Below are 23,945 nucleotides of genomic sequence, written 5' to 3'. Positions count from 1 at the left end.
ACAGCCCTTCCCAAGTCCTCTGCTTTATTATATAGAGTATTTCTCTCCTTTGTTCTCCAAAATTGCCTATGGCATTGCATAGCATCTTTGCCCTGAATTGCAATTCTCTCCTATTCTGAATAAACTCATTTTTTGCTGATAAAATAATTGGCAGTTTTTAAGGATGACACCTCATTATTCAAGTCCTATCCTTACCAAAAAAAAAAAAAAAAAAAGGAAAAAGAAAAATGTATAAAAATTAAAACTACTTGCATGTTAAAACATACTTTAGTTCATCTATGGATGAAAAACAGTCTTCAAAATGGGAACACTGGGATCCCTGGGTGGCGCAGCGGTTTGGCGCCTGCCTTTGGCCCGGGGCATGATCCTGGAGACCCAGGATCGAATCCCACGTCGGGCTCCCGATGCATGGAGCCTGCTTCTCCCTCTGCCTGTGTCTCTGCCTCTCTGTCTCCCTCTGTGTGACTATCATGAATAAATAAATAAAATCTTTAAAAAAAAAAAAAAAAAAACAAAATGGGAACACTCGGGGTGCTTGGGTGGCTCAGTTGGTTAGGGATCTGTCTTCAACTCAGGTCCTGATCTCAGGGTCCTGGGGTCAAACCCCAGACCTCAGGCTCCCTGCTCAGTGGGGAGTCTGCTTCTCCCTCTCCCTCTGTCTCCTCCTCCCTGCTCATGCACTCTCTCAAATAAATAAATAAAATCTTTTTAAAAAATGGAAATGTTAGCTGTTTACTGAGGGGGAAAAATAACCCATCAGACTTAGAAACCACTGCTTAATGAGTACCTACAGTATTTTCCCACCTCAATGCTTTTGCAAAACTAAGTAGAAATCCCTCAAACAGAGAATCACATTAAGATTGAGCCACCGTTGGGGCACCTGGGTGGCTCAGTGGTTGAGCATCTGCCTTTGGTTCAGGTTATGATGCCAGGGTCCTGGGATCAAGTCCCACATCAGGCTCCCTGCAGGAAGCCTACTTCTCCCTCTGCCTGTGTCTCTGCCTCTCTGTGTGTCTCTCATGAATAAATAAATAAAATCTTTAAAAAAGACTGAGCCACTGTAACTTTTTCGCAATATATGTAAATCAAACCATCAGACTACATGTCTTAAACTTATGTAGTAATGGGTCAACTTTTCTCAATAAAACTGGAGGGAAAAAAAAGCCACTGATGAAGACAACATAGGTAAAATGTTAATAATGTTTCTATTGTGTTGTCAAACCTGGGGGAGTATTATACAGTAATCTGCACCAGGCTTACCCATGTTACTTATATTAGTTTCTTTACAGTGCAGTTTTTAAGTGACTTTGAGAATCCTTTTCTAACTAAAAAGCTTCCTTTATTTTTCATTTATAAGGTAGGTATCTATCTAACCATTATACATCCTCACATGGTTTTGTAAAAAGGTGGGGCAAGTGCATTTTCCTACAATGTTTATCATTCAATGTAATTCTCTCCAGTGAGTTCTTCCATGGCTTCCCATGGGAATGCAGCAATGGCTTTCCCTGATTCTTTAGTTTTTTATATGGTTTCTCCCCCATGTGCACTCTCACGTGTCCTTGAAAGACTGTGTGATAAATGAAAGCTTTCATAACTTTCCTTACATTGAGTTTCTCTCTAGTATGAATTTCATGTATATGAACATAATAGGGAATAAAGAATTTACCATATTGTTTCTGTTTATAGTTTCTCTTCAGTGCAAGTTATTTCATGTAGTCAGAAAGAACTGGAGCAATTGAAGACTTTTCCCTATTTCTGACATTCACATAGCTACTCTCCATTATGAGTTCTTTCATGGTTTCGTAAAGAACTAGAACGAGTGAAGGCTTTACTACAATGTTTACACTGATAGGGTTTCTCCCCAGTGTGAGTACGTTCATGAGTTCGCAATGAACTAGGACAATCAAAGGCCTTCCCACACTCCTTGCATTTACAAGGTCCATCTCCAGTGTGCTTGATCATGTGCCTTTGAACGTTTGAGAGGGTAATGAAAGCTTTCCCACACTGCTTACACTCATAGGGCTTCTCTCCAGTGTGAGTTCTTTCATGCTTTTGCATAGAACTGAGATAAATGAAGGCTTTCCCACATTGTTTACATTCATAGGGTTTCTCTCCACTATGAGTTCTCTCATGCTTTTGCATAGAACTGAGATAAGTAAAGGCTTTCCCACATTGCTTACATTCATATGGTTTCTCCCCAGTATGACTTCGTTCATGCTTTTGAAGGGAACATGGAAAGCTAAAGGCTTTACCACATTCTTTACATTCATGAGGTTTTTTCCTACTATGACTTCTTTCATGGTTTTGAAGGGACATGGAGGAACTGAAGGCTTTGCCACATTCCTTACATTCATATGGCTTTTCTCCACTGTGTATCTTCTCGTGACATCGAAAGTAATTTGGACAATCAAAGACTTTCCCACATTCCTTACACTTATAAGGTCCATCTCCAGTGTGCTTCATCATGTGTCTTTGGAATATAGTGAGAGGACTCAAGGTATTCTCACATTCATTACATTCACAGGGTTCTTCTCCTGTGTGACTTCTTTCATGTTTTCTAAAATACTTTGGACAACTGAAGGACTTACCGCATATTTTACATTCATAGGATTTTTCTCCACTGTGTCTCCTTTCATGATTTCGGAAGTATATAGGACAACTGTAGGTTTTACCACATATTTTACATTCATAAGGCTTTTCGCCTCTGTGTCTCTTTTCATGACTTCGAAAGGATCTGGGACAACTGAAGCCTTTACCACATTGCTTACATTCATAGGGTTTCTCTCCAGTGTGAGTCTTTTCATGTTTTCGAAAATAATTTGGACAACTAAAGGCTTTCCCACATTTCTTGCATTCATAGGGCTTTTCTCCAGTGTGAGTTCTCTCATGTATTCGAATGTAACTGGCATAACTGAAGGCTTTCCCACATTGTTTACATTCATATGGTTTCTCTCCAGTGTGAGTTCTTTCATGAATTCGGCAGTAACTAAGGCAACTGAGGGCTTTCCCGCAGTGCTTACATCTATAGGGCTGCTCTCCAGTGTGAGTTCGCTCATGTTTTTGAAAGTTGTGGCGATACCTGAAAGTTTCTCCACATTGTTTGCATTCATAGGGCTTCTCTCCAGTGTGAATCCTTTCATGCTTTCGAATGGACTGGCAATGCTTGAAGGCCTTCCCACAGTGCTTGCATTTGTAAGGCTTCTCTCCAGTGTGAGTCCTTACATGTACTCGAATGGACTGTCGATGCTTGAAGGCCTTCCCACATTCCTTACACTTATAAGGCTTCTCTTCATATTCCTGATATTCATATAGTTTGTGGCCAGTGTGAGAGATCATGTGCCTGCTAAAAGATGAATGATGTCTGAACACTTGTCCACAGAAGCTACATTTACGTAGTTTTATTCCAGTAGGAGTTTTCTTTATCTGCTTATGATTTGGATTCTGGCTGAAGGATTCTCCACATTTACTACCTTCTTTATTTTTACAGGGTCTCTCTATCACATGCCTGTCGTAAAAATGAGAAGCATGTTATTAATGGCTTAATAATTTCCTATTTATTAAATTATTTCAATGACTTTTTACCATTTTTCGAAAAATGTGTATGTTTCCTATGCTTTCACACTGTTTGAAAGTGAGTATAAAAAAAAAAAAAAAATAAAAAAAATAAAAAAATAAAAAAAAAGAAAGTGAGTATATCCTAAGTGTTCTGCAAGGAGATGATCATTGCTATTATCAAAAGTGATAATCATAAATGGGGTTTCTGGGGGATTCCTGGGTGGCTCAGCGGTTTAGCGCCAGCCTTTGGCCCAGAGCGCGATCCTGGAGTCCCGGGATCGAGTCTCACAATGGGCTCCCATCATGGAGCCTGCTTCTCCCTCCTCCTGTGTCTCTGCCTCTCTCTGTGTGTCTCTATCTCTATCATAAATAAATAAATAAATCTTAAAAAAAATAAATAGCTTGTTAAAAAAAAATGGGGTTTCTGTGGGGCACCTGGTTGGCTCAGTCGGTTAAGTGTCTGCCTTTGGCTCAGGTCATGATCCCTGGGTCCTGGGATCCAGCCCCACATTGGGTTCCTTGCTCAGCAGGAAGCCTGCTTTTCCCTCTCCCTCTGCCTGCTGTTCCCCCTGCTTGTGCGCGCTCTCTCTCTCTCTCTGTCAAATAAATAAAATATTTTGTAAAATAAAAAAATAAAAATAGTTTCTGGATATTTTTCCACATGTTACTATCTTTCAAACACTGAACATCTAGGTCATATTAGGGAAAAAAATTTTGATGAAAATATCCTAAAAATAAATAAACTTAGAAATGCTCTGATTCATTTTATTTGCTTGTGTTTTTTTTTAATATGACAAAGATTTTCTCATGGGAACACTGGTTTTGTTTCTTAATTTTAAGTAGGCTCCATGCCCAACATGGGGCTTGAACTTACAACCCTGAGATTAAGAGTTGTGTACTCTACGAACTGAGCTAGCCAGGTATCCCCAGGGACACAGTTCTTACCTTAGATTTGTCTGATGATGTTTATACAGACTTTTACTGTTACAGTCTTCCCATTTTTCCCCTAAAATACAGACCAAGAAAAAGCACACATTATAAAAGAATATTTTTTAGATTCTAGGTCCATGATGAACTGTCATCATGGCTGATTTATTTACTGACATATGCCCTTTCCACCTATCACCTCTTATAACAGCATTGATGAGCGAGTGAGTGATGCTGGATTTCTGGTTGATTAAGTAAGTAAGAATAATGTCATCCCTACCTATTGAGGCCAGGTTCCTGAAGGTTTCCTGCATCACATCTCTGTAGAGTTTCTTCTGGGATGGATTCAGAAGAGCCCACTCCTCCAGGGTGAAGTTCACAGTCACATCCTCAAAGGCCACTGTGTCCTAAAATATCCCATATATGTGTACAGGAGGAGGAGTGAGATGGACAACACTGGTGATCTATATTCAGTTCATAAGAAATTCACATAAGACTGATTTTTCAACATTTATTGTATGACTCGGTCATCAGACTCTTCCTCTCTGGTCACACTTGCTTCCTCATGAATTTAACAGCATCATGACCACAGGAATTCACTGCTACATTTTTATTGTCATCACTTTAAACCTCCATTGCTCCCTACTGTCAGGAAACAGAACACCTTGGAGAAATGCTGTATGAATCAAAGAACTATTTCCATCTTAAGACCATCAATTAATTCCTTGTGAGAAAAACTTTTACCTCCTCCTTAAATACTCACAATGTCACATAGCACTCCGATGAAGCACAGGGTCACAAATGCATGATATTTTATTAACAAAAACGGGGAAAAATGGAAACTTTTTCTTCTATTCCCAACCCCAAACATGAGAAGCCAGGAGAAGCCAAACTGTTACAAGATCCAGTTGGCCAGTGTGTGCTGAAGTCCTCCAGATCATTACAAACAGTCATATCCAGCTGGATGAACAAGAATATTTTCACAGAAGAGTATAATTATAATTTGTTTATATAATATTTATCAAAGAATCAATTTTATCTTCCGTGTTCTGTCTCATTTCATGGACCAGGAAATATTTAGAATATACAACTCAGACATGAGGAAAAGGCATGACAACTTAGACATCCTCAAAATCCATATATTCATAAGCCTCACAGCTGCCTCTTACCAATTTTTAAGACACAAAGGCACAGATCTTGAGATAAGATCCCAGAAGAGATTTTTTTGACAGAATTGTATGACTGTAACTAGGGCTTGGTGACCTTGAGGAGTATGTAAAGACATGAAATTTACAAGTGACTTCATTGAATTCCATGTTAGTACTGATAATGAATTTGCACATGATGTGAGTCCAATGGTGCTTTCCTCCAAAAACCTCACCAAATCCCTTTTTTTCTGATTTCTGTTGCAAGTGATCCCCAACCAGTCACTCTAGAGGCTCTCCTCCCATTTCTGAGTTCCTCTGTTGGGAAGGCAGCAGGATGGTCCAACCCAAACACAGGAATCCCTCAGTGGATTAATTCCCCTAAATGCTGGTCCCTGAAAGAGATCAATCATGTTGATTGACACAATGATGTCTGCATCTAAGGCACAGAGAAAAGTTTCCACCCAGCAATTTTAATGCTAGAACTGACCTATTCTGTAGAGTGACAGCAAACTAGGAACACCTCTTTTGTTGTGAATCCAGGGAGAAATGAGCTGCCTGGGTCAGTTCTAACAACTCTTTCCACATGGGAAGTGCAGACATGCTCACAAACAGTTCTATTATCTAGTGTGAGGAAGAGAGTGAACATTAGCAGGTCTAAGATTGCTTACCCTTAGAAATCCTGGATGACAAAGACAAAGTTCATCCTGTGTTGGTATCTGGGAACTGGGGTTTTGGGAGTGACTCCACCAACCCTACAGATAAGACTGCCTCAGTGTGCCTGAAGCACTTATGCAAACATTACAGTACATAAACCCCTATCTTCCTTTTGAGAATCTAATTTGTTACAGGTTTGGCAAACAGTGCTGACAGGACCAGGCCCAACAAACATTCCAAGTACTGAGTCTCTATTAAACTTCCGTGGTAGGGCAGCCCAGATGGTTCAGCGGTTTAGGGCCGCCTTCAGCCTAGGGTGTGATCCTGGAGACCTGGGATCGAGTCCCATGTCGGGCTCCCTGCATGGAGCCTGCTTCTCCCTCTGCCTGTGTCTCTGTCTCTCTTTCTCTGTCTCTCATGAATAAAATCTTAAAAAAAAAATTCCCTGGTAGACAATAATTTACATGTATACTCACAACATGTTGAAGAACTGAGCCCATCCTATGTGATTACACTAAGAGATGACATTTGAAAACTTTCTCCTAACTTATACACATCAATTTCAGTATCAAAGGAGACTAAAGCATATTTAATGATCCTCATGGAAAAATGCAAAAATTGTTGCTTAATGTCAAAGTAGAATGAAATAAGTGAACAGATGCCAACTGTTCTTAACAAGAATTCAGTGTCCCTCAGATGTCACCATTCCCTAATGGTATCTTTATAAAACTCCAGAGTCCCCAAAACAGATTCTTCAGTAGTCAACAGTACTCATACAAGCCCAATAGAAGGAACAAATGCTGAGAACCGGACAGAGACTTCTGAAGAACAAGGTGGTGGTGTACCTAACACACATCAAGGATTTTTAAGCTATATTATTCCAGACAGAGATATAAGCAGACAAGAGTAGAAAGTGCCTTCAATAGGCTGGTATTTAATATGAAATTAGTCAAGGGCAGAGCAGTCATTGTAGCAAAGTTGCAAATATCATGAACACTATGAAAAGGCAGGCATACACTGTTAATTACTTGGAAAATGCATTGTATTCCCCAATATTCCATGGAAAATACCCAATTCACTTTAGATTTAAATGTGCAAGATACCGCAGCCCCGGTGGCCCAGCGGTTTAGCGCCGCCTTCCGCCCGGGTAGTGATCCTGGAGACCCGTGATCCGGTCCTACATCGGGCTCCCTGCGTGGAGCCTGCTTCTCCCTCTGCCTGTGTCTCTGCCTCTCTCTCTCTGTCTGTGCCTCTCATGAATAAATAAAATAAAATAAAAAATAATTTTAAAAATCTTTAAATGTGCAAGATAGGGACGCCTGGGTGGCTCAGCGGTTGAGCCTGTGGCTCAGGGCATGATCCTGGAGTCCCCGGATGGAGTCCCACATCGGGCTTCTGGCATGGAGCCTGCTTCTCCCTCTGCCTTATGTCTCTGCTTTTCTCTGTGTGTCTTTCATGAATGAATAAATAAAATCTTTAAAAAAATAACTGCAAGATAAAACTAGGAAACTTTTAGAATTCACAGATATGGGATCCCTGGGTGGCGCAGCGGTTTGGCGCCTGCCCTTGGCCCAGGGCGCGATCTTGGAGATCCAGGATCGAATCCCACGTCAGGCTCCCGGTGCATGGAGCCTGCTTCTCCCTCTGCCTGTGTCTCTGCCTCTCTCTCTCTCACTGTGTGCCTATCATGAATAAATAAAAAATTTAAAAAAAAAATAAAAATAAAAAAATAGAATTCACAGATATTTTATTGACACAAAATAGGGAGAATTTCCTCGTAAGAAAAAGAGCAAGCCAAAACAAAAACAAAAAGCAAAGAAAAACAGCAAGCTATAAACTCGGAGACACACAAATTCTATTATATTAAAATTAAGATAATTAAAGGCAAACAGGGAAAAGAAAAAGCATCAGCAACACCTGCAATATGAAAGATCAACTGCCAGAGTTAATATGAACAGATGCAGATTCAAAAGGAAAAAAGTCAAACATGTTGAACAGAAGATGAAATACGTGTATTAAAAATGTCCATTGGGCAGCCCTGGTGGCCCAGTGGTTTAGCACCGCCTTCAGCCCGGGGTGTGATCCTGGAGACCTGGGATCCAGTGCCTGGTTGGGCTCCCTACAAGGAGCCTGCTTCTCCCTCTGCCTGTGTCTCTGCCTCTCCCTCTCTCTGTGTGTATGTCTGTCACGAAGAAATAAATAAAATCTTTAGAAAAATAATAAAATAAAATAAAATAAAATAAAATAAAATAAAATAAAATAAAATAAAAATTTCCATCACCTTGGTAGAGGTAATTGGGAATTAAAATGTCCAGTAAAAAATAAATAAATAAATAAAAAATAAATAAATAAATAAATAAATAAATAAATAAATAAAATGTCCAGTAGATGCCATTTCACAGTGATTAGAACAAAAAATTCTGAGAAGAAAAAAAAACTCATCAATTTTACTAATCCCAAGTGTCGAAGACCATCATGAATTGTGAATTGTTATTCAATAAATTGTAAGAATGGAGGAGGGTCAAGTGATTTAATCTACTATTTCCTGTAAATCTGACCTGATCACTATCTACAGCCCAGCAATTTTCAACAATGTCCATAGAATTTTTTTTGTGCATTTGCACATGGAGACTCATACAAGGATAGCATGCATTAATATCAAAAGATTTGGAGGACTTATCAATAGAACAATAAAGCAAACAGGATAGCAAAGTATTTACCAGTTACCTATTTTATAACTGTTATGGTCAACCGCACAGGCAGGTGTACCCCCACCTGAGATTTGGTTCAGATGTCTACACTGACAACACACACATGCCTAGAGGATATGAAAGCGTTTCTTGCTTCCATAATGCAAGTGTCCAGAGAGAGCAGGGCAGGCCTCTCAAGCAGGTGGGAAATGCCTTGGGAGATCAAGGAAAGGAGCCTGGCCTGGGTTTTTTACTGGGGTTTGGAGGTGGGCTAATGTGAGATTTGGGGAACAGGGGCAGGACAGTAGATTGAATCATTTGCCAAAACCAAAGGAAGGACCCCCAGGGCTGTCTTGTCCCCTTGTACAGATGGGGGGCATAAGGGGAGAAAGGAGAGATGAGGGTTTAAAGCTCTCAATAAACATCAAAAAAGGAGTCACACTTCTAGTCTCTGATTGGGCATGTAAGGAGCTTAGCAGCTGGCTTCCAGTCCTCAGAGGACAAGAGCCAAGAAATGTGAATCATCAACTCTTCCATCACAGAACTGAGGTACCAGGGTAAAGTACTGTCTCCAAAATTAGAAAGACAAAAAAGTAGACATTTAAAGATATGTCCAGAATACTCTATGCATTTTAACAAAGCCTGTCCTCAAAACAATCTATTTCACAAGAGTGTAACTGACTGGGATTTTCCCAGAGCCTAACTGACCTGGGAGGAAGGAAATAGCTAACTTGAGTCTCTTCTAGCCTTAGTCTTCTCTCAATGGTGAAGTATTTCTGAGGATGACAAGGTTCCCCCCCACCTCCATGACACCAAGTATGTGATGTCTGTCCCAGTGCCACTTCTCCAACTCTGTGACACCAAACAGGTGTCCCACAGTTCAATTCATTCTAACACTACCACCTAGAGTTCATGTCAGACTCCACAGGTGAAGAGCTCAGTCCCACACACTGGTCCCACCTCAGATGCCAGCCACAGATGGGGAGCCCAACCAGGCTGCCGACATTTCTGCTCAGCCATCTACATATTCAGATTCCCTCCATGTGCCATCACATCTAGTAACTTACCAAAACGATGTAAGAACTCAGCAAAACCCTTTACTTAACTATATTGGTTTACTATAAAGGATACAACTCAAACAGACAAAAGGTAGTGACCCATAGGTCAAAGTAAGGTGGTCATATAGGTGAGGGAAGTTGGGGGGGGGGGCGTTTGCAGAATTGCCACCTCCTCTCTGGACACGCCAACTCCCCAGCATCTAAATGTATGTGTTCATCAACCTGGATACCCTCTGAATCAGGTCTTTAATAGTTTTGACGGAGATTTCATTAAATTGACATAATTCATTAAATCACTGGCCATTGGTGATTAACTCAACCCTATAGACTCCTCTCTCCAGAGGCTGGGAGCTGGGGCTCTAAGTCCCAACCCCTAATCAAGGCTTTGTGTTCCTGGTGTCCAGTACCCATCCTGAAGCTATCTAAGAGCTGACCAAGAGTTGCCTCATTATAAAAAAATAAAAGATACTATCACCCTTATCACTTGAGCAATTCCAAGTGCTTCAGGAGATTTTTGTTAGGAACTAGGGACAAAGATGACATATCTTACTCACTAGTAAAGTCCAGGTACAGAGGTTCCCTAGAGATTCAGACCAAATCATTAGAATGGAGAATGCTTCCCCTCTGCCCACACCTGCCTCTACATCAACTGGACTTTAGTTTAATAGAAATGAAGTACCCTTAAAGAGCTAGATGTTTTCTGGTAACATCAGGAAGAATGCAATGATGCCCTCTCTCACCAGTCCTAGTAAACCTTGTGCTGGAACTCTTAACTAATGCAGTTAGACCCAAAAAGGAAAAAAAAAAAAAAAAAAAAAAAAACTACACAGACTGGGAAGCAAGAAATAAAACTTTTTAAGTAAATAAATAAATAATACAACTGTTTGTGTGGCAAAGACTGTTGGTTGAGAAAATCTCCAAGAGTCCCAAGTGACAAGAAAAATCCTTTAAACTACAGTTGAGAGGATCCCTGCATGGCTCAGTGGTTTAGCACCTGCCTTTTGGCCCAGAGCATGGTCCTGGAGTCCCAGGATCGAGTCCCACATCGGGCTCCCTTTATGGAGCCTGCTTCTCCCTCTGCCTGTGTCTCTGCCTCTCTCTGTCTCTCATGAATAAATAAATGAAATGTTTTTTTTTTTAATAAATAAACTACAGTTGACACTTGAACAACTCAGGTAGTTAGTTAGGGCCACCAACCCTTAGGCAGTCAAATATCTTTGTCTATCTTTTGACTACCCAAAAACAACTACTGTTGACCAGAAGCCTTAATGACAACATAAAGTCGATTAACATGTATTTTTTGTTATAGGTACTATATGATATATTCTTCCAATAAAGTAAGCTAGATAAAAAGTAATAAAATCATAAAGAAAAATTTATTTTAAAAAAATCTGCCAATGAGCCGCCTGCAGCCTAGGGCATGATCCTGAAGACCCTGGATCGAGTCCCACATCAGGCTCTCTGTATGATGCCTGCTTCTCCCTCTGCCTGTGTCTCTGCCTCTCTCTGTCTCTATGAATAAATAAATAAAATCCTTAAAAAAATAAATAAAAAATCTGCCAATGGGTAGGCCCAGCTGGGCTGGATCAGGTCTGGGCACAGAGGGGTGTGTAGTGACTGTGGGACCGGCCCAAGAGGGCCTAGTAGCTTCAGCTCAGCAGCAGTTACAGTTCAGGCCTGAGGGTGGCAACAGCAGCCTGGAGGAACCGTACAGCTGCTCACCTGCCCACCTGCCGAGAGCTACACCACAGGCCCATGCCCCTAGCATTTATGGCCACATCTGAGGGCTCCTGCCCCAGGAGAACCTGGGCCAGGCCCTGCTGCAGAAAGGTTCCCTGTTGGGCCTAGAAGGGGCCCACGGGCTGTACCAGAGGCCAACCTGCTTGTATAGGACTCAGTGGGTGGGGGCACTAGGGTGGGCCTTCTAGTGCATTGCTGACACCACACCTCTCCCACCTCCCCACCCCACCCCCACCGCCTCTGGCACGTTCCCCCATTTCAGCCCAGCCTCCTGAAGACCAGCCTCCAGCACTCCACCTGAGCACCGGGTTAGTACACGAGTGACCTGCAGCCCTGCCCAGTCCCAGGGTCCCCAGGGGCTGCTGTGCTGAGAGCCGCAGCACCCCTCCCACTGGTATTCAGAAGGCAGCAAGCACTACCTCTGTGCCAGTCACTTTTGATTCAGTCCAGGAGAGACGGGTGTGTGCACCTGTAAATAAATGCCTTGTGGCTTTTGCTATCACCTCTTTAAATTTTTTTTTTAAATCCGCATACCCACAGAGTTCAAGACTGTGTCCAAGCATCAACTGCACCGAGAGTAATCAGGAAAGGCTGAAGGAAAAAATGTCAATATATTAAAGTCAATTACCTTCTATAGATCCATGCAAGTATATAGAATCGATCTTTGAGAAAGGACCAAGGGCAATGCCATTCAATAGGAAATCCAGCCTTTACAACAACAAATAGTGCAGGGAGAACTAAACCATAAGCAAAAAATAAAATTTTAAAATAAAATCTATACGTAGGTTTTATACCTCTTACAAAAATTAAACGAAAATGGATCATAGATTTAGTGTAAAATGTAAAACTACAAAACTCCTAAAATGTAAAATAGGAGAAAATCTAGGGTATCTTGGTGATTACCTTTTGGACACAACAATGAGAGCAAGATCCAAGAGAGAAAAAAATAAATTTGTTTTCATTAAAATGAAAAACTGCTCAGAGAAAGACAGTGTTAAGATGAAAACACGAGCCTGGACTGGCAGAAAATCTTGGTAAATCACTTACCTAATAAAGAACTGGTATCTAAAACATCCAAAGAACTCTTAAAATTCAACAAAACACAAACAACCCAATTAAAAATGGGAACTAGATCAGAACATGCACTTCTGCAGTGATACAGAAATGGTACAGGGGGATCCCTGGGTGGCTCAGGGGTTTAGCGACTGCCTTTGGGGCCCTAGGGCATGATCCTGGAGTCCCGAATGGAGTCCCGAATCGGGAGCCCTGCATGGGGCCTACTTCTCCCTCTGCCTGTGTCTCTCTCTGCCTCTCTTTCTCTCATGAATGAATAAATAAAATCTTAAAAAAAGAAAGAAAGAAATGATAAAGAAGCACATGAAAACAATCTGAAAATTCTGTGTCGCTGGGAAACTGCACATAAAAGAAAGAGTGATCACCAGGCTCCTGGGTAAGCCCAGATATTTGTTTTTTTGTTTATTTGTTGTAATGCAAGAGCCTGAATTAAGCAGATTGCTGAGGCATTCACTTCAAAGATGGGCATTTCAAATAAACACGTTGCCAGCCTGCCAGCTTCACTAGATAACAGGCGGCTGCCTTCCACCAAAGGATCCTTTGATTGATTTCAATAACTATTTGGGCTACTTGTTTTTTCTCTTTCCAGCACTTAAATTCCCGCTCTGATGTTTTAAATTCACCAAGGGACACCTGAGTGGCTCAGCAGTTGAGCATTTGCCTTCAGCTCAGGGCATGATCCTGGGTCCAGGGATCCAGTCCCACAACTGGCTCCCTGTGGGGAGCCCGCTTCTCCCTCAGTTTGTTTCTGCCTCTCTCTCTCTGTGTGTCTCTCATGAATATATAAAATCTTTTATAAATAAATAAAAATAAATAAATAAATTCATCAACCAAGAGAGAGCTCATGAAACCCTAGGCGCCCATCCTTACTCCAATAGAGGCAGATCCCAAGCCTCCTGTGTCCTCCCTGCCCCCTTCCCAACTAATCTGAAATCGTTGTGTGACCCCAGGTGTGCTGTGTAATTAACAGGTTCTTTAATAAACCCATTTTTCTCAGTCTCCTGATGGTTATTGCTGCAAAGTGTCTTGCAATCTCAAGAACCACAAGGGCCGATCCAACCACAACACTGAGTACTGAAAGGCTGAGACCCGCACAGAACAGTGGGCACTGTTGGAAGGACCACATGATTGCCCTCAAAATTCATTAAGAAAAATGCCCTTTACCGGCACCTTGCTTCTGCCATCCAGGAAAGGAGCCCTGCTTGCTGGGAGCCTGTCACACTGCTAGTGCTTTAACATGTTGCCTCTGTTTTGCACTGCCAGCTGTATCCTACCCCTTAAAAGGTCACAGCTGCCATACTAATCAAATGATCTCCCTGGAGCAGCAAGAGTTGAGGCCTCCTGTTCTAATGGAACAATTAGATTGCTAATTCTAAAGGCCTATTAAAGGACTATTAATATGCATAAGAATCCTCCACGCCTGGAGGCTGAGAGAGCCTTGAATCACAAGGCTATTGGCACTTCTCAAAAAAGAGGCTCTAGGCTAAAGGCTCAAGGAAAAATACTTCTGTATTTGAGCAGTTCAAGAGAACTCCAGCTGTGACCACTGAGTCTGTGGTCATGCCTGGACTGGGAGTCCAAGCCCAGAAGAGTGAAACAGTCCTGCAAAAAGAAACCAATGGTACCACCAGGGGAAAAACACAACAGAGGCCTATAGTGTCTGTGTCACCACCCCAAGCACTGCAATGGCTCTTCATCCCCTGACTGGATGGGATACAGGACCACTCCCTGGCAGAGTGTTGTTTAAAAAAAAAATTAATGGACAAATATAAAGGTCATCAATATCTGGTTTCTACCCAAGAATCCAGAAGAGGGACACTGGCTCCTTGATAAATGCTGAAGCCCATGGACATTTCCTGGGCGTGCCAACACTCTGGACCTTTTGTTCTAGAGGCCTAAGGGCTTTTCTCCAAGACCCTGTGTGTATCACACAGGTGGAAGGAGACAGCAGAAGTCTCTTGGGACACCCTGGAGAAGAAAACTGCTAAGAGGGTTCACTCACAGCGACATCTCCAGAAGTGTCTGGGAACAACATACCAGATGAACGTAACAGGAGAACATCTAGAAGTAGAAACTGAGATCAAAAACTATACCTTAACTAAAATTCAAATGTTCCTTGAAAATTTTATGCAGCAGGAAGGAGAGAGGGGACTTAGCTGGCTAATTTGCGCGGTTTCTGATTAGTTGGAACAGGTTCTGAATTGCTACTCACAGCTGCTAAAACCCATCAACTGGCTGCTATCTCCAAAGCCCCTAAAATCCAGTAAGTTTCTTAAAGATCCATCTGGGCTCTACGCTTCTTCCCACTGAGATACTACAGATCCTATGCTCCATCAGCTCTGCCCTTTAGAGGACAGAACCAAGAAACACACTCACAAGGCATCCCTGGCCACCAATGGAATCCCGGTAAGGGATTATCAAGGCCTCCCATGAGAAGAAAGAGGGAAAGGAGAAGGCAAAGGCTCCCAGAGCCACCAATATTCATGCCAGAGACCGTCTCCAGACCTGGGTATGTGTTGCATCACTCTAGGCCCATCCTGACATTATAGTGACCACAGGGAAGGCTCACAGAGAAGGGAAAACATGAAAGTCCTCCTCCCTGCTGTGCAAAACTGGCATGATCCAATGGATTTACGAATTCCTCAACCCAAACTCTCCATTTCCCACCCTGAAGAAGCCCCGCTGGACCTTGAGTCCAGAGAATTATTCCTTGCAAGGCGCTCCCCCTAATTATAGGGTGGCACTACTACAATTTAACTGGAACTGTCAAAACCATCCACAAGGCACTAAACTCTTCCCTGTCCCTTGAAGATGTAAATCTTACTATGCCTTTGAAATGTAAACACCCCAGGAAGGAATGAAAAATGTCTAACATCACTTGCAGACAGAAGAAACAGAGGTCGGGATGCCTGGGTGGCTCAGCGGTTGAGTCTGCCTTCAGCCCAGGGTGTGATCCTGGAGTCCCCAGATTGAGTTCCACATCTGGTTCCCTGCATGGAGCCTGCTTCTCCCTCTGCCTATGTCTCTGCCTCTCTCTCTCTCTCTCTTTCTCTCTGTGTGTGTCTCTCAAGAATAAATAAATAAAATCTTAAAAAAAAAAAAGAAACAGGTCACTAATTAGGCTTAGCGAGTATGTTAAATTACACGGAAGCACTGTCAAATCAGTGATGATAAACTTTCTTAGGTCCTAAGATACGGGTGAATGTTATTAAGGTAAGCGTTCTAGAAATTACATGAAATTCCTAAAAATCTGCCATGTCTTGGATAATGTTATCACCCCTAATTCTAGTTATTATCTTGGAATATTGTGTGCCACAGAAACAAATTTTCTTGTATTATAACGAACTCTCACCAGATCTTTAACCATGGCCATTTTTAAGTCTTTTGTCATTTACAGACAGCCGTTTTATTCTGATGATGCTTTTGCAGAAGTGTTTCAGCTTCAGAAATATTCATGGAAAGGACTCTGACAAGTACTCAAGAATACAGGTCTCTGATAACTTTCTTACCATTCCACTGACCTGGGTAAGAATTCACACAGGTATAAGGAAAAACTGGATCTGTAAAACTGCTAACCAAGGATCAAGATCAAGAACTAATTACATAGGACTAAGTTAACTGATAAAGATGATTAGAATTTTTATGACTTTTTATTTAAAATACGGGGATTCTTAGACCATCAGACTTTGCCTGCAACACATTGATTTGAGTTAATTCCTCCTATCTCGAGGTCCTCAAAATATCCTGAAGTTCCTGCACCTGCCAGGAAATGACCTTCCCTACGAACCTGCTATTAAGGCTGCTGGGAACCCCATAAGGTACCAACCCTGATTTTTCCATGGGGCTTTATTGGCTTCATAAAGCTGTCTGGTCATATCTGAATCTATGTACGTCTCTGTTAAGCAGTCAAGACTTGGTAACATAACCACTGTTTTAAACTGTGTTCTTTTACAAGGAGACTAGATTCTTTATTTTATGTAAATTAATTATATCATCATGACAATACGAATGCTCATTAAAAGTTTCTGAATTCTAGAGGGATCCAGTAGGGAGAAAAGGTGATTGTTTCATCTTTGTTCCCAAAGGTATTCTTTACCAAATTTCTGTAAGTCATAGCTAGCTTAAGAGCAAGGGTTTCCTTGTATCTAGAAAACAAAAGATTAAAGAATCCCATTATTTAATTTTATTTTTTTTAAGATTTTATTTATTTATTCATGAGAGACACAGAGGCAGAGATATAGGCAGAGGGAGAAGCAGGCTCCCTGTGGGAAAGCCTGATGTGGGACTCCATCCCAGTACCCAGTATCACGACCTGATCCAAAGGCAGACACTCAACTACTGAGCCACCCAGGTGCCCAAATAAAATCTTTTTTAAAAAAGACATTCTATATGGCCAATCACTATTCTTATTGCACTTATGTAAATATCAGACCAAATGTATTAAAACTGACTTAATTTGCAAGCAAATTAGTTTTATTATCGTTCTCTTTGATAGCAAAGGGAGTGACTATACAGAGAAAAATTAAGTCACTAATACCCCTTTACAGATACTAGATTCTAGTTATGTTCATTATCTTTGAGGTTTTGTTTCCTACCTATAAACTAAACTGGTTGCTAAATTCTTGTTTCCTCCAATATCTGGCTACAACTCTCCAAACTAATGTTTCCAATTTTTCTCCCATTTTTCTGACCTGGAAAGAGCACATAAGCTAAAGTGGGACAATTTGGCATAAACTTGAAGGAAACCACTACAACAGCTCATATATATATGGTCAATCTCAGTGTCAGTGCTGTGTGGGCCACTCAGAAAGACCACAAAACATTCAAACTACAAGGCAGGGAAATCTATCAGACTGCCCCCGCCTGCCCTCACTCTGTCTAATTATGCTGCAATCCCAACATCTAGAAGCATCTTGACTGCCTGCTTTCAAAACTCAGATACTGAAATTATAATCTGCTCCAATCATTAACCAGATTTTCCTTTGTTTCCACAGAAATGCTTCCTAATAACCCAACTCAAATACTTGTACCATATAGGCCTAACTTTGGGAACCAACTTGCATCAATGAGACACAACCTTTACCTGAACTGATCCATTCTCAGGACTAAGAGACTATATCAATGAGCAACAGAACTAATCTACCAACTCAGGACAAGTTCAAACCTACCTAAACCAGATGGCCCATGATGTTAAAATATTCCACAATATTACCCAATTCTTTGAACAGATTTCCAGGGCCCCTGAGACCACTGATTTAGTTTTATTATGAGACTCTTCAAGTTTGGGACGATGGTTATGGATTGGACCTCAGACTACTGTCTGTTCAATTATTACAGAATTTGCTACTCTAATCCTACTTAGAGGTGTATTTTCTGGGTTTGGATAAATCCTATCCCTGACTTCTAGCAGATTAGCTAACCAGGCCGTTAGTTATAGTTCTCACCGTTGACTCCAGGCCTCTGCTTCAGAAGGTGGATGGTAACACAAGCCGGGACAGTTTGGGTTTTCTCTTTTTTGTAATGCAAGTGCCTGACCTAAGCTTTGATTGCTGAGGCATTCACTTCAAAGAAGCATCCACTTCAAAGACAGTATCTAGAATAAACACATTGCCAGCCACATGACTAGATAAAGAGCCAAACCACCTCCTTTGTTTTAGAGATCTTGGTTGATTACAGTAACTGGCCATTCAGGCCACTTGTTTTTTTCTCTTGTGATTAAAATTCCTGCTCTTTAAGTTTTAATTCACCAATAATGAGTAGTCAATAAAACCACAGCTCCCCCTTAGACCAATAAAAGAAGAAAGCAAGCCTGTGTACTGTCTATCGGGACATGGATGATGTGTAGCCCTGGGTGTGCTGTCTAATTTCCAGATCCTCTAGGTTATAAAAAAAAAAATTGTTTTCAAAGTTTCCTGTTGGTTATTGCTGAAGAGAGCCTTACAAGCAGAATAGGAACCACAAGGACCAGTCCAACCACAGCAATTGGTACAGACAAGCTGAGACCAGCACAAAACATAGGCAAATGGGGATGTCTGGCTGGCTCAGTTGGTAGATCACGTAACTTTAGATCTTGAGGTTGTGAGTTCAGTCAGGCCCAACATTGTTTGAGACAGAGTTTACTAAAAAAAAAACAAAACAAAACAAACACAGGCGAATGGATAAACAATCACTGGTAAATCCACAGAATGATATATTCTTCAGTTATAAAAAGGAATGAGATCACAAAGCCAAAAACACATGGAGAAACCTTAAAATCATATTAAGTGAAAGAAGCCAATATGACAAGGCTACACACCATACAATTCCAAGCATATGACATTTTGGGAAAGATAAAAGTAAAAGATACTAAAAGATCTTTGGTTGCCAGGGGATGAACGAGGGTGGAGGGGTGGGGAACACATGAGATTTTAGGACAATAAAAATATTCTCTATGTTACAGAAACGATGAAAACATGTTTTTTCATGTTAGCTCAAGACCTGAGATTGTATGAGTCAACCCTAAAGTAAACTACTTCAAAGTTGGCTCATCAAATTTAACAAATGCACCAAAGTAATACAAGACATAAAATATACGACAGGGATGCCTGGCTGGTTCAGCTGAAACAGCATGCGACTCTTGATCCCTAGGTCATGAGTTCAAGCCCCACATTGGATGTAGAGATTTTTAAAAATTAATGTTAAAAAATGCTGTTCAGGGATCCCTGGGTGGCGCAGCGGTTTGGCGCCTGCCTTTGGCCCAGGGCGTGATCCTGGAGACCCGGGATCGAATCCCATATCAGGCTCCCGATGCATGGAGCCTGCTTCTCCCTCTGCCTGTGTCTCTGCCTCTCTCTCTCTCTCTCTCTGACTATCATAAGTAAATAAATTTAAAAAAAAATTTTTAAAAAATGCTGTTCATAAAAAGAAATATGTGTGTATAGATATGTGTGTGTATATATTTCTTTTTATGAACCCTTCATATATATGTGTATATATATATGACAGTGTCCAGGCAGAGGAGTTATATGGGAAGTCTGCACTTTCTGATCAAATTTTCTGTAAACATAACTGCTCTTTAAAAAAACATAGGGCAGCCTGGGTGGCTCAGCGCTTTAGTGCCGATCTCTCTCTCTCTCTCTCTCTCTGCCTTTCTCTGTGTGTGTGTGTGTGTGTCTCATGTGTAAATAAATAAAATCTTTTAAAAATTAGAAAAAGTAAAGTTGGGATGCCTGGGTGGCTCAGAGGTTGAGCACCTGCCTTCGGCCCAGGGCATGATCCTGAAGTCTCAGGATCAAGTCCCACATAGGGCTCCCTGCATGGAACCTGTTTCTATGCCTAAGTCTTTGCCTCTCTGTGTGTGTGTCTCTCACGAATACATAAAAATCTTTAAAAAATTTTTTTGAAAAATAAAGTCTACAAGCCAAAAAAAAGATGAAGACAGATGCATTAATATTCATCCCTAATGACAGAAACAGAACATCTTTCATTCATTAATCTGAACTCATTTCAATAACCCATTATGGCGCTCCTTGAGGCCTGCATCCCAAGACTTAGAAGAGAGGACCAACTTCCATTTAATGCCTTGTTCTACATCCCAGCTTTACATCCCAGCTGAGAAGGCATGAAAAGCAGTGAGTTTGCCTAAGCACCATGTATAAATGGGGAGGTGTCATCCCTGAACTCTAGGAACTCCCATTGATTTTCTCAGGTATGCCCAAGGAGCTCCCCAGGGAGCCAAAGGGGATGGGAAAGGGGGGACCTCCTCCAGCACCATGGCAGCTCATCTTTTTTTTACTATGTTGCCTCAGAACATACACATACAAAAACTAATCTAAAAATAACAAATGACTTAACATGTTAAGATGAACTTAAACACGTTCATCTTATATCTTAACATTCATGTGATTAAACAGATCACAGATTCTACTTGGTTTCCAGAATTTTCTACCTTTCTTCACACTCTATCTCTCAATCAACTTACAGTGTAGGAGCCCAAGTCTGTCGGAGGGCCAAAGGGCTGCCCTCGTCAATCAATAAAGAAATCCAAAGGAAAGAAACCCTGGACTCAGCACAGATGAGCAGCCTGCTTCCCCAGGACAGAAGGAAAGCCCACATTCAGAAGTTTCAAAGGGAAAGCTGCAAAGAGGTACTTCTAGAAGGTTCCACATTCTAGACTCTCCTGGTGGAGACAGAAGCCCTGGAGTGGCTCAGTCCCTGGTGACGGAGGGTAGGGACACCTGAGCAGTCACAGGAATGACTTCTGGGATTCCCCGTACACCCATCCCACCCCGCAGCATGATGGATCCGCTCCCTCCCTGAGGCCTCCATTCATTCTCACAGGTGTGGAAACTTTCAGCAGGACTCAGTTCAAAGTTCTGACCCAAGTAACCTCCCCAGTCACTGACCCTAATCCAGGACACAGAATTCCTGACTTTCACAGACTTCTTCAGTGTACATAATTTATACTCTGAGTGCATGTACGCAGCTACCTTCAGAAAGGCATTACTGCCTCATCCCCCCAACAGTGATGCAAATGCTATCCCAGAATTCCAAGAGTGGGTAGCTTCTCTCAGAATAACGGCTCCTTCCCTGGTGGGTGAGCAAGTAGGTCACCTGCTAGAAGAAGGACCCCCAGAACCACTGGGCCTTCAAAAGTTATTTGCCTTCTCCGGTTTAAAGGGATCTTAGCTTAAGGGGGACCTAGCTGGCTCAATCCAGAGACACGCAACCCTCCATCTCAGGGATTGTAAATTCAAGCCCCACGTTGGGTACAAAATTCACCTTAAAAAAAAAATACAAGACCTAATAAGGGAGTCTCGGCTTAGAGACCCTGACCTCAAACTTCTGCTTCCTCCTGAAAGTGAGCTGGACACCACTAGTGTTTTATATCACCAGAACCCACAATTTGAAGAGTCCAGCAAAATCACCCAAACCCAGTGCGCTTATGTGGAAAAGAGGGACGAAAACTGTAAGGCACTCTACTAGTTCAACAAGAACCTCCACCAAGTAATTCTTGCATTCCTGGGGGGGAAGGGTGTTATTTACTACTTACACGGCAAGTAACTGTTTTATAAATTCTTAATCATACTTGAACACTTCTGGTCTGCAAATCTAAGCCCTGGAAATCCATTTGAACTCATCCGGAGTAAAAGAACCAACCTCAGAAGACTATTAGCCATGCTGGGGCATGAAATGGGAAACAAGAATCTTTTAATACGCACAATGTAGTCCTGGCGTATATTTCTCTGCAGTTACCTCTTTCTTGCCTTTTTGGAAATATTTCATACTGTCTTTCAAGCTCTTACTGAGTACGTGAATTTTTAAAAACTGAAAAACAAAGACTAGAATAAAATGAATAAATCTTTTTTCTTTCTTTTTTTTTTTTTAATAAATCTTTTAAAAGCGACTTACTCAGAGAGGGGCAGCGCGGGCCTGAACTGTGCTGACAAGGACAGAAGACCCGGGAAAGTTTCAAAGAGGTACCACACACACACACCCCCAAAGTACTTCCCACAGGGTGTCGGTGCCCAGGACACGTCCTGGGGGAGGTGGGGAAGCACACGGATTTCAGATAAAGTAACTCCGGGTGATTATTCTCGGCGTTTCTCTCAAGTAAAATATCCACACAGAAAAAAGAAAAAGAAAAAAAAAAAAAAAAACAGCTACTCATTGACTGTGGCTAAACAATGAACTAAAATACTGGACCTGTTTGAAACAGACCCGTGGGACCAATGGTTGATAACGATGCTGTGAACTGGCCAAGGGAAGCTGGCGTGAGCGCCGGCGGGAAGGAACTGGAAAAGGAGGTATTTATTGCCTGCCCAGGGGAGAGCTGGGCTGAGGGGGCAGGGGCCGAGACTGCAGACCCAGCCTCCCAAACATCTGGACCGCTCAGGAGCAAACGGGCCCCCCGCGGGGGGAAAAGCAGGGACCGGGGACCCCACCGACCGCAGCCGCTCCCACGCACGAACGAGGAGTCACGACGGTCCCCTGACGACTCTCCTCGCCGTCACCGCACAGTCGGAGGAGACGCGGCTGCCGGCGCAGAGCTGCCCTGAGGCTCCAGGGCCGAAGTCGCCGCGCGCCGGAGGGGATCCCAGCCCTAGGGGCGCCGCGGACCCGCAGACTCCGGAGGTGACCGCGGGGGTCCCGCCACAGCCAGTTCCGGCCGGTTCCAACCGGCCCCTCAGCGCCCGTCTCTGCACCCCACGAGGCACGCTCACCATTGCAAGGTCTCCTGGGTTCCCCGGCGGCCCTCCCTAGAATACGGCGCACGGTCGGGCTCACGGCGCGACAGAAACAGCGGCAGAGCAACGTGGCACCTTTAAATACGGGCGACCCGCGATCCCCAGGGAGGCTGAAAGGAGCCGCGACGTCCGGGGTGGTGGCGGAGCGTCGCCCCACCCACCCCCGCCACCGCCGCCCCTGATTGGTCAGCTCGCAAGGCCTCGCCCCCTCACGCCTGAGTGACAGCGGGGCCGGAGGTTAGGTGTCTGAGCCGCACCGCGGCCACAAGGCTCCCGGTCCCGGAACGTGTGCGCCGGAACCTGGAGCTGCCCTCACACCGAGAAGTCTGACCTTCCCTTTGCAGACACAGACACTTAGACGTCAGCTCTCCAGACGCAGTAATTAGTCTAGCTCTTTGTTGACCACCAGGGTCTGACATGGCAGTTTTGCCAAAAAGGTGCACGAGCAGGTAACCAGGGATGCACTAGGTGGGCGCTCTTCCAAAACGTCAGTCAGATTCAGGAAAACATCGTTGGGACCAAACACAAACCATCGCTTCAGATGAAAAGTGACTTCTGGGTTTAAAGTGGGTTAACTTTTAGAAAATGCTTCTGACGTGAAAAATCTTGATCCATCCCTTTCTTGTGATTACACGATTTAATCCATCTTATCAGAAAACTGGGTTTCGATAAAATAACAATCCTGCTGATTGGTGAGTCTAGGATCCTAGAGAGTAGGCTTCATTCTGACAATGATGGAATCACTCCGTGCAGGCATCCTCTGTATACAGCAGACACACCGACCATTTCTGACCGTTTCCTCTCAATTCCCTGAGGTCACCTTTAAGATTATCTGAGTCAAACTGCCCCCACCTAAATCCTCCCACACTGCAG

The 23,945-nt window shown here is 42.7% G+C and overlaps 1 protein-coding gene across 1 annotated transcript; it reads right to left on the bottom strand.

Annotated features, from left to right (window-relative positions):
* Window positions 1–518: 518 nt before the first annotated feature.
* On the bottom strand, window positions 519–23,228 carry LOC144290514 (uncharacterized). Its single transcript, XM_077859830.1, has 4 exons — window positions 23,049–23,228; window positions 4,763–4,889; window positions 4,501–4,561; window positions 519–3,505 (listed from the first exon to the last, which is right to left on the bottom strand). Exons 1-4 carry the CDS (start codon window positions 23,049–23,051, stop codon window positions 1,771–1,773), a joined length of 1,926 nt encoding a protein of 641 aa, XP_077715956.1. The 5' UTR covers window positions 23,052–23,228; the 3' UTR covers window positions 519–1,770.
* Between the last annotated feature and the right edge of the window lie 717 nt (window positions 23,229–23,945).

The sequence above is a fragment of the Canis aureus genome, chromosome 19 (genome assembly GCF_053574225.1).
Source record: "Canis aureus isolate CA01 chromosome 19, VMU_Caureus_v.1.0, whole genome shotgun sequence".
NCBI lineage: Eukaryota > Metazoa > Chordata > Mammalia > Carnivora > Canidae > Canis > Canis aureus.
The sequence above is the reverse complement of the archived record's forward strand: the minus strand, read 5'-3'. Positions and strand labels throughout refer to the sequence as shown.

Excerpts from the sequence above, each read along its gene's own strand:
- LOC144290514 (XM_077859830.1), bottom strand. Across the intron at positions 4,562-4,762 it reads CAGGAACCTGGCCTCAATAG|GGGAAAAATGGGAAGACTGT; the intron begins GTAGGGATGACA and ends TCTGTATTTTAG. Across the intron at positions 3,506-4,500 it reads CATCATCAGACAAATCTAAG|GCATGTGATAGAGAGACCCT; the intron begins GTAAGAACTGTG and ends TTTTTACGACAG.